Source organism: Pangasianodon hypophthalmus, chromosome 11 (genome assembly GCF_027358585.1).
Source record: "Pangasianodon hypophthalmus isolate fPanHyp1 chromosome 11, fPanHyp1.pri, whole genome shotgun sequence".
NCBI classification, from domain to species: Eukaryota; Metazoa; Chordata; class Actinopteri; order Siluriformes; family Pangasiidae; genus Pangasianodon; species Pangasianodon hypophthalmus.
The window spans coordinates 13,627,837-13,640,465 of NC_069720.1; the positions used below are offsets into that span (position 1 = coordinate 13,627,837).

A 12,629-nucleotide genomic window follows, 5' to 3' on the forward strand; every position below is an offset into this window, starting at 1 on the left:
ACTAATATTTAATTAATGTAATCAAATGCACATCCTGAATCAAACTTTTCCTATTTTTTTTTTCACAGGAGGAGAGACGGAGGTGTGATCTCAAAAGAATAAATTAGCCTGAGTGGCTCAAAACGAGACTCAACAAAAAAGACTTCCATTCCTTTGGGGCTGAACATTTTCTTATTAATTTTTCGCAGTAGAGAGTTTTTTTTAATTGCCTTTTAGCAGTTACTGTGGTGTATATGTTTGCATTTTTGCATTTAGCTAATTTGTTATATGCTCAATTTGTTACACTTTTTATGGTAGATCTGCTACTCTAGCACTTACAGGATTTGGGAAGTTACACCATCATTAACTTTGTGCTAACATAAGGATTAAATCCCCATAACCACACAGTAGAAATTAATATTACTGTAATTCAATTAATTGGATGAAAAAGGGCTTCTTATAAAATGAACTACAATGTTGTTATTAAAAAGGTAAGGAATAACACACTTTGGGGCATGCTGTTAGAGAAAAATAATCAACAACAAAGCAGAGTTACTGTTATCATTCAGAAGTTAATTATATTCCAATAACAGCACATCCAAACTATTTTATTCCTTTTATACCACAGCAAACTGCTTGTGATTTTACTGATTAATGAATGACACATTTTTATCCATTTATAGTTACGTTTAATACTGTGGAACATTATAGTAGCTATGACCAGAGAAACCGCAAAGTCTTCTGTCCTGAAGACTTTCCCATGGCAGAAAACTTCACCATATCAATGATTATATACCTTTTTAATCCGTTTATGTGGATTATTTGGTTTATGTGTCCACTATACAAATCCCTGTGTAAGCTCCTACTACAGAAATGAGAACATACATATAACATTATAATATATAACATAACATAACATATATATAACATATATATAACATAACATTAACATAAACCTTGCAGCCAAAACTACTGTCAGAGCTGCTGCTATAGAAAATTAATCAGCACCTTCTGACCAATCAGATTTGAGAAATCAACAGTGCTGTGGTATAAGGCTACATAACGACTTCTGTGTAATGATGCTAAAAGCAAAACACTTTGGTCACTGAATTTAGTGCACTTTTTGAGTCAGGGTTCCTCTCGGTGTGTATGCAGGAGCCCTGGCCTGGGCTGCGACAGTTTCAGGGTCACACACTGCATGTGCACGTTGCTTCACTTCACTTCAGCCAAAGCTAAGCAAGCCGCAGTGTCACCTAAATCCCCCCCGACCCCTTAAACCAAGAGCTCAAGCAGTCATTAGTGCGGATATTATGAACAACACACCCTTACAATCGTTTAACACAAATACAGCATGATATTTTCAGCCATGAACCAGAGAGGCCAACGCCAGCTGAGCATGCTGGGAGTTAATCCCATTACCAGCACAACATTGCCCATGTAAATAGGAAACGAGGGGGAGGATCACATTTGTCTATTTGGCTATTTATGCAAGTTAATCCTAATATCAACATTTATGGCCGCGCTTTAGCCATTTTTGGCTTTTGCTGAGAGAGAGAGGTCAAAAGTTGGCTAAAGGTTGACATCTCTTTTTTTTCCCCCTGAAAGTTCCTGTGATTTAATTAAGCATGCATAATCTGCATAATCACATTAGCTGTCCTCAATTTCCCATGCACTTCATAGTGCTGTGCTCTAAATGCCACATGGTCTCCGGGCTGAGACGTAGCCTGCGCACCATCACATTTCATGCTAATTTTAAAGACGCAGGCGGTGTACTAGCGAAACTGAATGATGGTGCACACAAATGAACTGATAAACATGCCTTACTATTAAAGACATATTTATAATGAAAACAGTGTCAACTTAAAAATGCCTTATTTGCATTCTTCCCATACACTCCGATAATAATAATAATAATAATAATAATAATAATAATAATACTATAATTACTACACAGGCTTCTTCCATTTTTCCCCACCAAGCTTGCACCTCTTGCACGTTTGTTTCGCTTTTTTTCCCTCTCAGGGTGCCATTCATTTTTACTCCTTTTGCTTAACACATATTTCCATTTCTCCTCGACTGAGGCACGGCAAATAACAGCTTTCAGTGCTCTTTTTCCCAGCGCTGAGGACTGTGGGTATTTATTTGAAGGATATTCAATGTCAGACTGACAGAGCTCGTCTTTCTCAAGGACAAGATTTTAGCCCCTCATTTTTCCTCAGCATTCTCTCTCTCTGTTCTCTGTCCTCCTTTTATCCCAGGTAATCAAGATGCGATCAGCAAACCCAACAGAAACAACCTCCCCCACCATCCCCTCCTAATTACATATTTCCACACTCTAGGTCAGGTTTTGATAATTGGCGGAAAAGGCTTGTTTTTTTTTTTCCTGTGTGAGTGCAAGTTTTTTTCCACGAACACGTTCACATTTACATATAAAAGAGAAAAAGACTTGATTTTTCACTAGCTTTCTCCTTGGTTTGTATGTGTGTGTGTTTGTGTGTAAGGAGGGAGAGTTGGGGGAGGGGGTGTTGGGGGGTTGTAAGTGAGGGAGGAGGTGCACTGTGTGACGCACAGACAGAAGTCCTGAATAAAAACCCTCGTCTCCACGTGAGCAGTGACATTAGTGTTCTAACGTGGATTAACAAAAGGCAACCCATCAGCCCGGTGAAGGACAAAACAGCAACCAAAGCTGTGTTATGAAAAAAATTAGTGCTGAATGTGTGCCTTGTGAGGAGGAAAAAAAAGATGTATTTAAGCAGGAATAATGCGAAAAGCTGAAACGCAGGAGGAACTAACTTTCATAGTCAAAAGTGGCTTCGCTTAGAGGGCTGCTCAGACCCGAATCTGTAAAGAACAGCACAAAAGAAAAGAAGGCAAGAACTCCTCTTAATATGCATGAAAGGAATGACAAAATAGATCACAATGGTAATAATGCAAAACAATACGCAAACAAGCCATAAAATAGTCATTTCCCTTACGCTAGGACTGGACTGTGGCGGTTAAACCTTACATTCAAACTAGCAAGCAAATCACTCATGTCGCTTGTAGCAACCGAAGGTGTTGTTGCTTGGGGGTGTGGCCTGTTCAATGTTTTTTTTTGTTGTTGTTGTTACAATTAGAAACAGTAGTAGCTATATACAGCTTCTACAGATAGCTAGTTAAACACAAATTACATAATGCTCTAATCAATGTGAATGTTATGCGTTAGGCTTCGTACAAGCTTCTTTGGCAGATTAGCAGCAAAGTGAGTTAACTGTACTAGCTACACACACTCACCAGAGGCACAATGATCATTTGAAACAATCGTTTGTGTTTGTCGCTTCTCATGATACGTAATTTGCATAGAATTAAAATTGAGAAAAATCTCAATTCAAATGTCAAGCTGTTGATTTGTTGCTGAAACTGTGGTTCCGTGTTATGCTAACACATAGAAGATGAACGGTTTCCTATCGCTCTGTTGCTTGCTAGTGTGATCGTAAGGCTACTGGGTGGATATGGAGGAACACTTATTATACACAAAGGAAACCTTAGCCTAAATTGTTTAAAAACCTCTGTTTTATTGTGATACAGAATACGGTACCTTTTTTAATACTAGTCTATAGAGTTCAGGCTGAAGACCATGAAGAATAACATAAAGAACATTTGTAACTCCTGATTCTTCCAAATGAGAAAGAGTAAATGTCAGCGCTGAAGGAGAAAGGAGCTGAACAGCACTTCATGTAGGAAGAACATGATGACACCTATGTCTAGTGCTTGAATCCCACTTGACACGAGTGACTCAATAGAAAACACTTATTACAGATTAGCAACATGTGCTAATCAGATGATAGGACATTAAAATCCACCGTTCACCATCTGGTGCAATTTGTCTTCCATCAAACCTCACATGTCTAGAATCTACGTCTTGTTGTTTGACTTGTTCTTCTATGTGAAAGAGTGTGAATCAAGACTTTGGAGAAACAGAAAGTTATTAATGAGCGAGGAGGACAAGCAGGACGAAGACACTCGTCCTGGTCTCGTCTTTGATGGAGAAAAATCACAGACAGGACAGGATCAACAAATCTTCAGTCTAAAGATGTCATCCCTTACAGTGTGAAGGTGCGCTGGGACTGTGTGTGTGTGTGTGTGTGTGTGTGTCATTAAACGAGTACTTAAGGAAGTGTGTTTGCCTTCAGAGGTGGAGAGGAAGATCGACTGCTTCACAGTTACAGAATAAGGATGAAAAAGTAGCGAGAGGAAAGAGATAGATATCAGAGAGACAGAGAGAGAGAGAGACAGAGAGAGAGAGAGAGATAGAGAGGAATCCCTTCATTAGTCAGCCACATCCTCTTGTAAAACCCCAATACAAATGAGCTTAAAGAGAATAATGGTGGACTTTCTCCCACTGGGACGGCTCATCATCAGCACACACACGTCCACACTGGGGATGGAACTCGATACGAAAACATTATTCTGAATGAACAGATAATGTGTTACAGATACAAATACGGATATGAATACAAGGTGCTCTACTCATGTTTTATTTTTATTAATTTTTTTTTAGAAAGCTTGTCTGAAGGTTTCACAGGGAATGCATCTGGACTGGGACCCGCAAAAAAAAACAAAAAAAAAAAGAAGAATGCGAGTGGGAGATTTTCAATTTCATGCGGGCGCACGCGAGCGGTCAGATATGAAACTCCCGAGACAAAAAAACCCACAATGTTCTTTAACATGAACACACAGCATTCATTCATTCGTCCTTATTAACTGCCTGGTTTAAATTACACTAGTTTATTTATATTTTGGGAAGTATGACCGAAATTCATTAGAAAATATTACAGGCAGATGAATACAAAAAAAAACCAGAAAGAAAGAAAGAAAGAAAGAAAGGAGTTACTGTTCACATGCCAAGGATGATTATTGTCCTCTACCATCACGCCCTGAGATATTTTACTCCCCCTATACAACAGCAATTTGCCAACGATTACATTTTTTTATAAATTAAAGAACGATACGTCTTACTTATGTTATAGCAGCTATAAACAGTCGTTCCTTTACTTGCTCTCTTGAAGTTAATAAGACAGAATAAAATATGCAGCTTGTTACCAAGAAGCATAAACTCCTCTGTCTGAAAAAGTTCCAGCTTTACCTCTTACTGTTACAAAGCGGAGACTCCTTCCAAAAGATAGAAATAATAAACATCTCCTTACAGAAAATATCACCGTATCAACAAGTTGTTAAATAACAAAACATTTAAAAATTACTATTAGCTTAAGGTTATATGGAGCGTCTGCCATACCAGTCCCTGTGTACTACAGCTGTTACTATAGAAACCTATCAGAAGGAGAGCATTAATATAAACCTGTGATTTTCTCTTCTTGTCTTCTCTTAAATAAGGACATTGAGACAAGGTTTTGCAGAAAATTGTAATTTAAAACTTGTTAAAAACCCAAAAAAAAACCCACAAAAAGCTTAGCTAACTTCCTTTTTACGATTTGACAAGAGCCCCTAACCATTTCTGATAATAAATGCCATATTGCATCTGCACAAACTTTCTGTCCGGATTACATATAATGTGTGTGTAAATGGAGATTTGATTCCTTGCTGGACTTGTGTTATGTGATGGATGTGTGTGAGTGTGTGTGTGAAGTCTAGTTTGACCAATAACCGCTATTAGCTAATGGAAGCGTCTCCACAACACTCAGGCGCTTGGCGTAATTGGCCTAAAACATCCGTTTAAATGAAATCCGCTGTGCACAGAGATAATGACGTTGTTCCGTATGACAGGACGCGGCCCATAAGGAATGTGACTCAATTAATAAAGTGGAATGTGAATGTGAGGCTTTAAAAAGGACCTTATTTTTTCATGATGGAGAAGAAAGCAGGGATGGAGCTGAAAAAAAAAAAAAGCCAAACAAGATGAAAGTGACGCTGCTCATTTTACAACCATTAGTAAGAGAGCACCGGATGGAGGGGTGATTACTGAGCCCCCCCCGCCTCCCCTTCCTCCCCTCTGTCTTCACCTCTCTCTCTCTCTCTCTATCTTCTCTTCTGTGAGGATGGAGAGACACAAGACTGAGCAACAGCAGCTGAGTCACTGAGACCCGAAATGAAAAGCATTGATGGACAGAGACTGGGGGGGTGGGGACTGGGTGGGGGTAGAGAGAGAGAGAGAGGGATAGAGTAAAATAGAATGCAAGGCCAATTTAAGGGGAAAGATAAAGAGATGGGGAGAGAGAGACTGAGAGAAGGAGAGAAGATGGGAGAGACAAAGAAGTAAAATAAAGAGGACAGAAGTAAGAGAGAGAGAGACATTAGAAAACCATAGAGAAGGAGAGACAGTGGATGAGAACAATTAGGACAGAGAAGCAGAGAGAGACAAAGATAAAGAGATAGAGAGAAAGAAAGAGAGAGCATTTATAGAGAGAAAAAGAGTGAAACTGGTACAGCATGACAAAGTGTGAGAAAGACAGAGAATAAGAGAAGGAGAGAGAGAAGGAAACAAGGATGGATAGATATAGAGTGAGAGGGAGAGATAAATAGAGTGACATGAAAACAGAAAAAATGAAAGTATGTGAGAGAGAGCGAGATGAAGTAAAGGACAGATAGAGAGATACAAAAATGGAGAGACAGAGGGCATTCTCTGATACTGCTAACTATATTTGTTAGTAAAGGTTTGTGTTACTGAACTGACACTTTGGAAAAAACTCTAACTATACGTTAATGCCAATAAAACTTCAGATGAATTAAACTGAATTAAAGATCAAATTGATCGAGAGAGAGAGAGAGCGAGAGAGAGAGAGAGAGGGAGAGAGAGAAGAGTGGGGGAAGAGAGATAAAGTTTGGATAGCAACAAGGATGGAATGGGCGTCAGAGACAGAGTCTGATGCAGAGTCTGATTTCTGAAGTGAATTAAAAATCGGACTGATAGAGACTGATAAAAAGTAAGGAACAGAGAGAGAGAGAGAGAGAGAGAGAGAGAGAGAGAGAGAGAGAGAGAGATAGATAGAGAGAGAGAGAGAGAGAGAGAGAAAGGGCTCAGGGTGAACATTCACTCAGCACCATCTCAGTGAGGATGGAAAATGTCAGAGCAGCTTTAGTGAAGAGAGCGGCAGAAAATGAGATGAGAGCAGAATGTCCTTTAAACAGGGATGGTGAGGAGACAAAAAGCTGTTTCTTCTTCAGAGTTATTGTACATGTGTGTGTGTATTTGTGTGTGTGTGTGTGTGTGTGTGTGTTTGTGTCTTCCCAAAACAGCCTTCTAAAAACGGACCTCTCTGATTCTGAGGGCCAGCAGAAGTCCAGCTCCAGCCTCATGCAGCTGCAGCAGCCGTCATTAATCACACAGATGAGTGCAGCTCAGTGTAGCGTATTATCCAGACTGTAAGCCACAGTTTGGCTCTCGAGCAGGTGCTGTGACTTATACAGTGAACTGACGGGTGTTAGGAATTAGCACAAAAAGAGGGAACAACTGTTTATAGCTGCAATAACATAAATTATAACAGGAACTAACTTCTCTCAGATTTAAATAAAATAAAAAATCAGAATGACTGGTGTAAGAGGAATAAAACATTTCAGAGTCGTGCTGTTATTAGAAAGTAATCAATCCTGCTGATGATTATTTTCTCGTAACAGCACAAACTGTAAAAGTGTTTTAATCCTTATTTATAAGACAGAATTTAGGGTGCATGTCTTATAGTCCAATTAATTTCTTTAATCTTATGGTCCAGTAAATATAGTAAGTAGTAATGTCGAGTAGAAACAGAGAATCACCATAGCAACCATAAGCGAAACAGCGCAACTTGAGAAGCACAGGAGGAGGGATTTGTCAGAATCTATGAGCCGAGGAATTCCTTGGAACTCTTCTTCACTGAGTTTATTGATGGATTGTAAATCGTGACTAACGGACTGACCGGATGTCCCATCAGAAGATCAGTCAGTGAGCAAAAATGGTTCTTGCAGGCTGATGATGAGGAAATGAGTGTGACTTTGCTTTAGACACATCCACAAGCCAGACACATGTCATATACCCTCAACCTGAAATCACACCACTGCACTTGTGTTTAAACGTGGGAGAAGACAATGTGTTAGAATATAATGCGTGCGTGCGTGCATGTGTGTGTGTGTGTGCGTGTCTTTTGGCATGTTTTTCTATCGTGCTGGGGACCAAATGTTCACTAATATGTCAATGCAAAGTCCTTACAAGGATAAGAAAACAAACAAGTGTATGTGCAAGAGAGTAAAACCTTTATGGAATTCTCCAGCGTGTGAAAACCCATGTTGTTTGCACTTATGTGATTCTGCCCAGCATGTTATGTGTATGTGTATGAGTGTGTGTGTGTTTGTCTGCATGTGTGTGTGTGTAAACCTTTACGGAATCCAGAAATGCATGGTGGGAGTTCTCCAGTGTGTGAAAGCCCATACTGTGTACACATGTGTGATTCCGCCCAGTGTGTGTGTGCCTGTGTGTGTGTATGTGTGTGTGTGTGTGAGTAAAACCTTTATGGAATCCAGAAATACATGGCAGGAGTACTCCAGTGTGTGAAAGCCCATACTGTGTATGCATGTGTGAGTCTGCCCGGCATGTGTGTGTCTGTGTCTGTGTGTGTGTGTGTGTGCGTGTGTGTGTACCTGGAGTCTGGAAGTTGATGCGTCTCATCTCCACAGGGTCGGTGGGATGGTGTGGTGTGATCTCAGCGTTGTTGAGCAGACATTTGGTGCGTGGCTCTGATTCCTTCCTTTTGCTGCTTGAAAAAGGAAAAATCACACACACACAACACACACGCACAAAGGCACGTAAAGACCAAAATAGTGGCCCTACATAGACATGCACAGACTCCACAACTCCACAAACACAGACTCCCAACAAATCAAAGCCAAAAAGAAAAAGTCGTATTAAGCGTGAGCAGACTTTGCCTCGTGGCATGCGGCTTCCCCCCATCTAATTAATTCCAGCATTTTATGCTGAGGCAGGTTATTTTCCTTTCGCCTCGTTTTGAAAACAGCAATAAAGTACAGCAGAGCCTTACCTGTCAGGTTTGCTGTTTCCAATGAAAGCAAGGAGAGAAATAAATATATAACCGGAGAGGAGAAAGAAGGGGGGGAAAAAATCAATACAATGCATTGAAATTCACAGAGCAGGTGTCAGAGAGAACTCATCTGCATCAGGAGCGACCTGTAAAAGGCAGAGTGTGTGTTTCACAGCTCAGTGTGCGACTATATGATCTCAGAGCGGTTAAGGTCGGGATCAAGGGCATGTGGAGGGAAACACTATCTTACAGCCACTCAGTCTGAGATACAAAGCTATTTAAAAAGCTCGACACACACGCATACACACACACACACAGCTATGTCCGTGCCCAGTCAGGACAGACGCTATTAGATACACCGTTGTTCAGCTTTAATATTTCAGAAAGCCGAGTTCACTTCCACCAGGCTGTGCTTTGCTGTACACCAGGACACATCGGGTCTGTTTCAATTTTTAAACGTTCTGCTGAAATTTAAAAATTTACCACAAATGGAGTCAGTTAGCCAAGACATATTCTGTGTCCCAAGTTCTTCAGCTTTGCACTAATACTGCTAACCAGTAAGATAAGCTTACTGCCTCTGGTTTAGCGTTACACAACCTGCATGCAAATGATTACACACCTGCATCACTAATACTATTAGTACATAAACAATTCTATCCATCTATATTAAAGCAGGTAGCACTGCTGCCTCACAGCTCCAGGATCCCCGGGTCGATCCTGAGCTCCCCGGTTTCCTCCCACCTCCCAAAAACATGTAGACAGGTGTTCCTGGGATAGGCTCCGGATCCACCATGACCCTTAACAGGATAAAGCGCTTACTGAAGATGAGTGAGTGAATGAATTTGGAACTGCATCATCATCCAAATAATTTCTAATGCACAATTCAGGCTTCCAACTCCTACCTGAGTCTGATGCTTGTGTGTGTGCGACATTAAACTAATGCCTTACTCAGACTTGTCCAGCTCGTACTTCAGTGCTGAGGAAGTTTCAGCTTCAAGATGGAGCTACAACATTAGCCTAATAGTTATACTGTAAAACTGAAGAAGCAGTCTTGGGATAAGGAACGTGACAAAGAGAAAGCTGTAAACGTGTTTTGGCCAAACTAATATAGATCACAGTAAATTCCAAACCTTTTGGCTGCTGTAGAAACCTGTACACTTTAATAGATAATTAATCTATTATCTACCTGTCTATAGACATCACTATGTTGTACATTTCATGTTGTCATTAACTCAAGGTTTAACATCAAACCACTAACACCGCCTAGCTCTGAGTTAGTGCCTCATGCAAAACTCTCACCCAAGTCATCTCCCCCTTCACTCACTTTTTATAGAGCAGAATGGCGATGACGATGCAGATGATGAAGACCACGGCCAGGACGGGTCCCACTACCCAGATGAGGCCGTCTCCACCCGTCTCCACGGGTTGGGGGTCCACATCGGGGGCCATGATGGGGTCAGAGTAAGGGGTGGCCACAAACATTTTCTAAAAAAAAACACACACACACAGTCATGATTGCTGACCAAGGATGAAGACTTGAGCTGATTCTTTATACCTTATGTCTTTATGTGCTACAGACATTAGGTATAACATATGTGATCAAATTAAACAAATCTAGCACACAGTGTTTAACTTCTATTAAAAAACTTGCTAAAATATATCATCATAACTGCTTAGCACAGGAGTGTTGAATATTATTTGGTTTGAAAGCGTGTAGATACTAGAGAACTTGGAGTACTCTTATCTGCTGTTGTTTATTGGTTTATTTGTTTTTCATTTAGTTTCTTCATTCACTCATTTTATTGTGAATGTTAAAAGTCGTGATATTTATTCGAGATGTGACTTGTGATAGACAAAGTCATGATCTTTATTCGAGATAGACAGTAGTGAGAGTGTTGAGAGTTTCCACTCACCGCACTGGTGGAGTTGAGCTCAGCCAGGATGAAGAAGACGTAGTCCTGTCCCGGCTCCAGAGCGCGGTTCTCATAGCCGTTGTAGACCATCTGGTTGCCCAGTGTGAAGGTTGGGGGCACAGAGTTGGGTTTGAAGCTGGCGGCGATGTACGGCTTCTTCACGTCTACCTGGCGCAGCTGTCGGGTTGTCCGTGTGTGTCTCTGCTTCACATTCCCGTCCCTCAACAGCTGAGAACAGACAGAGAGGGAAAAGTCTATAGGACATCAGAAGTTCCCACCCAATCAACATTAATCCTGCAAAAATGTTTTAAGCTCTTTCATCTTATCTCTCCCTCTGGTCTGAAGTCAATGGGATATTTGCTGGCATTGAGCCCAGATTCAAATGGAATGAGTCATCTACTCAGGAGAAGAAAAGGGTGGGGGGAAAAACAATGGAGGAAAGAATCAATCCGTGGCCAATATACCCTTGTGGCGGTCACGGCTCAAGGTTGAGTGGCTGAGGTGTAGCAGCATCCCAGAGTGGAGAAGAAGAGGAAGAGTAATTAGCTCATGGACATGGCCTGAGGGAAAGCTTCAGAAACGCTCGGCTTGGTTTAGCCTGAGCTCTTCTGACGTAACGAGGACGTTCGGCTATGTTTCACAGTCATATTGGAAACTGATTTGTGGTTTGTATGAGAACGTGAACTTAAAAGACCAGGGTTGTCAAACTCATTTAAAAATTTATTTTAATCACTTTAAATGTTTAATCACAAACACTTGCAGTAGAGCTAGTTTTAGCCACAGATGCTCTGCCTTTAGATCTTCAGAATCTTGGAGGCTGCAGTCTGAGTGGCTATCAGCACGTGTGTGTACGTGCTCCTCAGTACATAATTTTATTAGAAACATTAATGTTTCAGATTTATTTTTATTTGTTTACCCACAGTTTGTTTTTCCATTGCTAATCAAATATTTCACTATATATGCTAATAACTGAGTGCCTAAAATAATGCTGGTGTACAAGTAATAAAATTATAAAATTTCATCTGAGATTCAGTCACAATAAAAGAACAACTCCAAAAAGTGTCTGTTGGAAATTGTTAAAAACTTACGTGTAATATACATTTTAAGGACACTTTAGTATTTTTATATTGTTAGTATTGTTTTATATCTAATTGGAAATAGCACTGTGAAAAATAAGGTATGTCATGGATGTATGGATGGAGCCTTTTCTCCATCAAATAACACCAATAGACTTACCTTAGATGAATAAAAGTAAAACTTGGGATCTTAAATGTAAGAACGTACATTTTTTTCTTTGGAATATGTAAATATTATAACAAATCATATAGTATTCATACTGGGAAATTCACTGGCCTTTACCTCCTCCAGATCCATTTCATCAGGGCTCTTGATGTGTCTTATCGGCCCTCTTCCTTTCTTCAGAGGAACTACTACCACATAGACAGACCTGTAAATAGCACAGGTAAAATGTCACATGAATAAATAATATAAAACCACTAATAAAAGCTGTCCGGCACCGGAGCAATGACCGTCTCCCATACAGCTCCGGCTCAGTGCCACAATTACACTTTACTGTTATAGTGCAGATAACACTTGGCACAAAGCCACTCAAATAATAGTCGGTAAACCAAAGACAGCCAAACAGAGCTCCAATCAGAAGAAATCTACAGAGTTAAACTAGTTGGCTATCATTTGCACTGTCCTGAGATAAACCTGGTCCTGTCTGAAAGGC

The 12,629-nt window shown here is 40.3% G+C and overlaps 1 protein-coding gene across 15 annotated transcripts in view; it reads right to left on the bottom strand.

Annotated features, from left to right (window-relative positions):
* Positions 1–12,629, bottom strand: part of ptprsa (protein tyrosine phosphatase receptor type Sa) — a 236,381-nt gene that overhangs the window by 35,553 nt on the left and 188,199 nt on the right. For 8 of the 15 annotated variants that reach the window (XM_053238028.1, XM_053238026.1, XM_053238027.1 and 5 more), the window contains 5 exons: positions 12,257–12,344; positions 10,898–11,125; positions 10,309–10,469; positions 8,587–8,702; positions 2,773–2,820 (listed from right to left, as the gene is read on the bottom strand). In XM_053238028.1, the coding sequence (XP_053094003.1) occupies positions 2,773–2,820; positions 8,587–8,702; positions 10,309–10,469; positions 10,898–11,125; positions 12,257–12,344 (641 nt within the window). The remainder of the gene's footprint in view (positions 1–2,772; positions 2,821–8,586; positions 8,703–10,308; positions 10,470–10,897; positions 11,126–12,256; positions 12,345–12,629) is intronic. The other 7 variants (XM_053238034.1, XM_053238035.1, XM_053238039.1 and 4 more) reach the window with 3 other exon arrangements.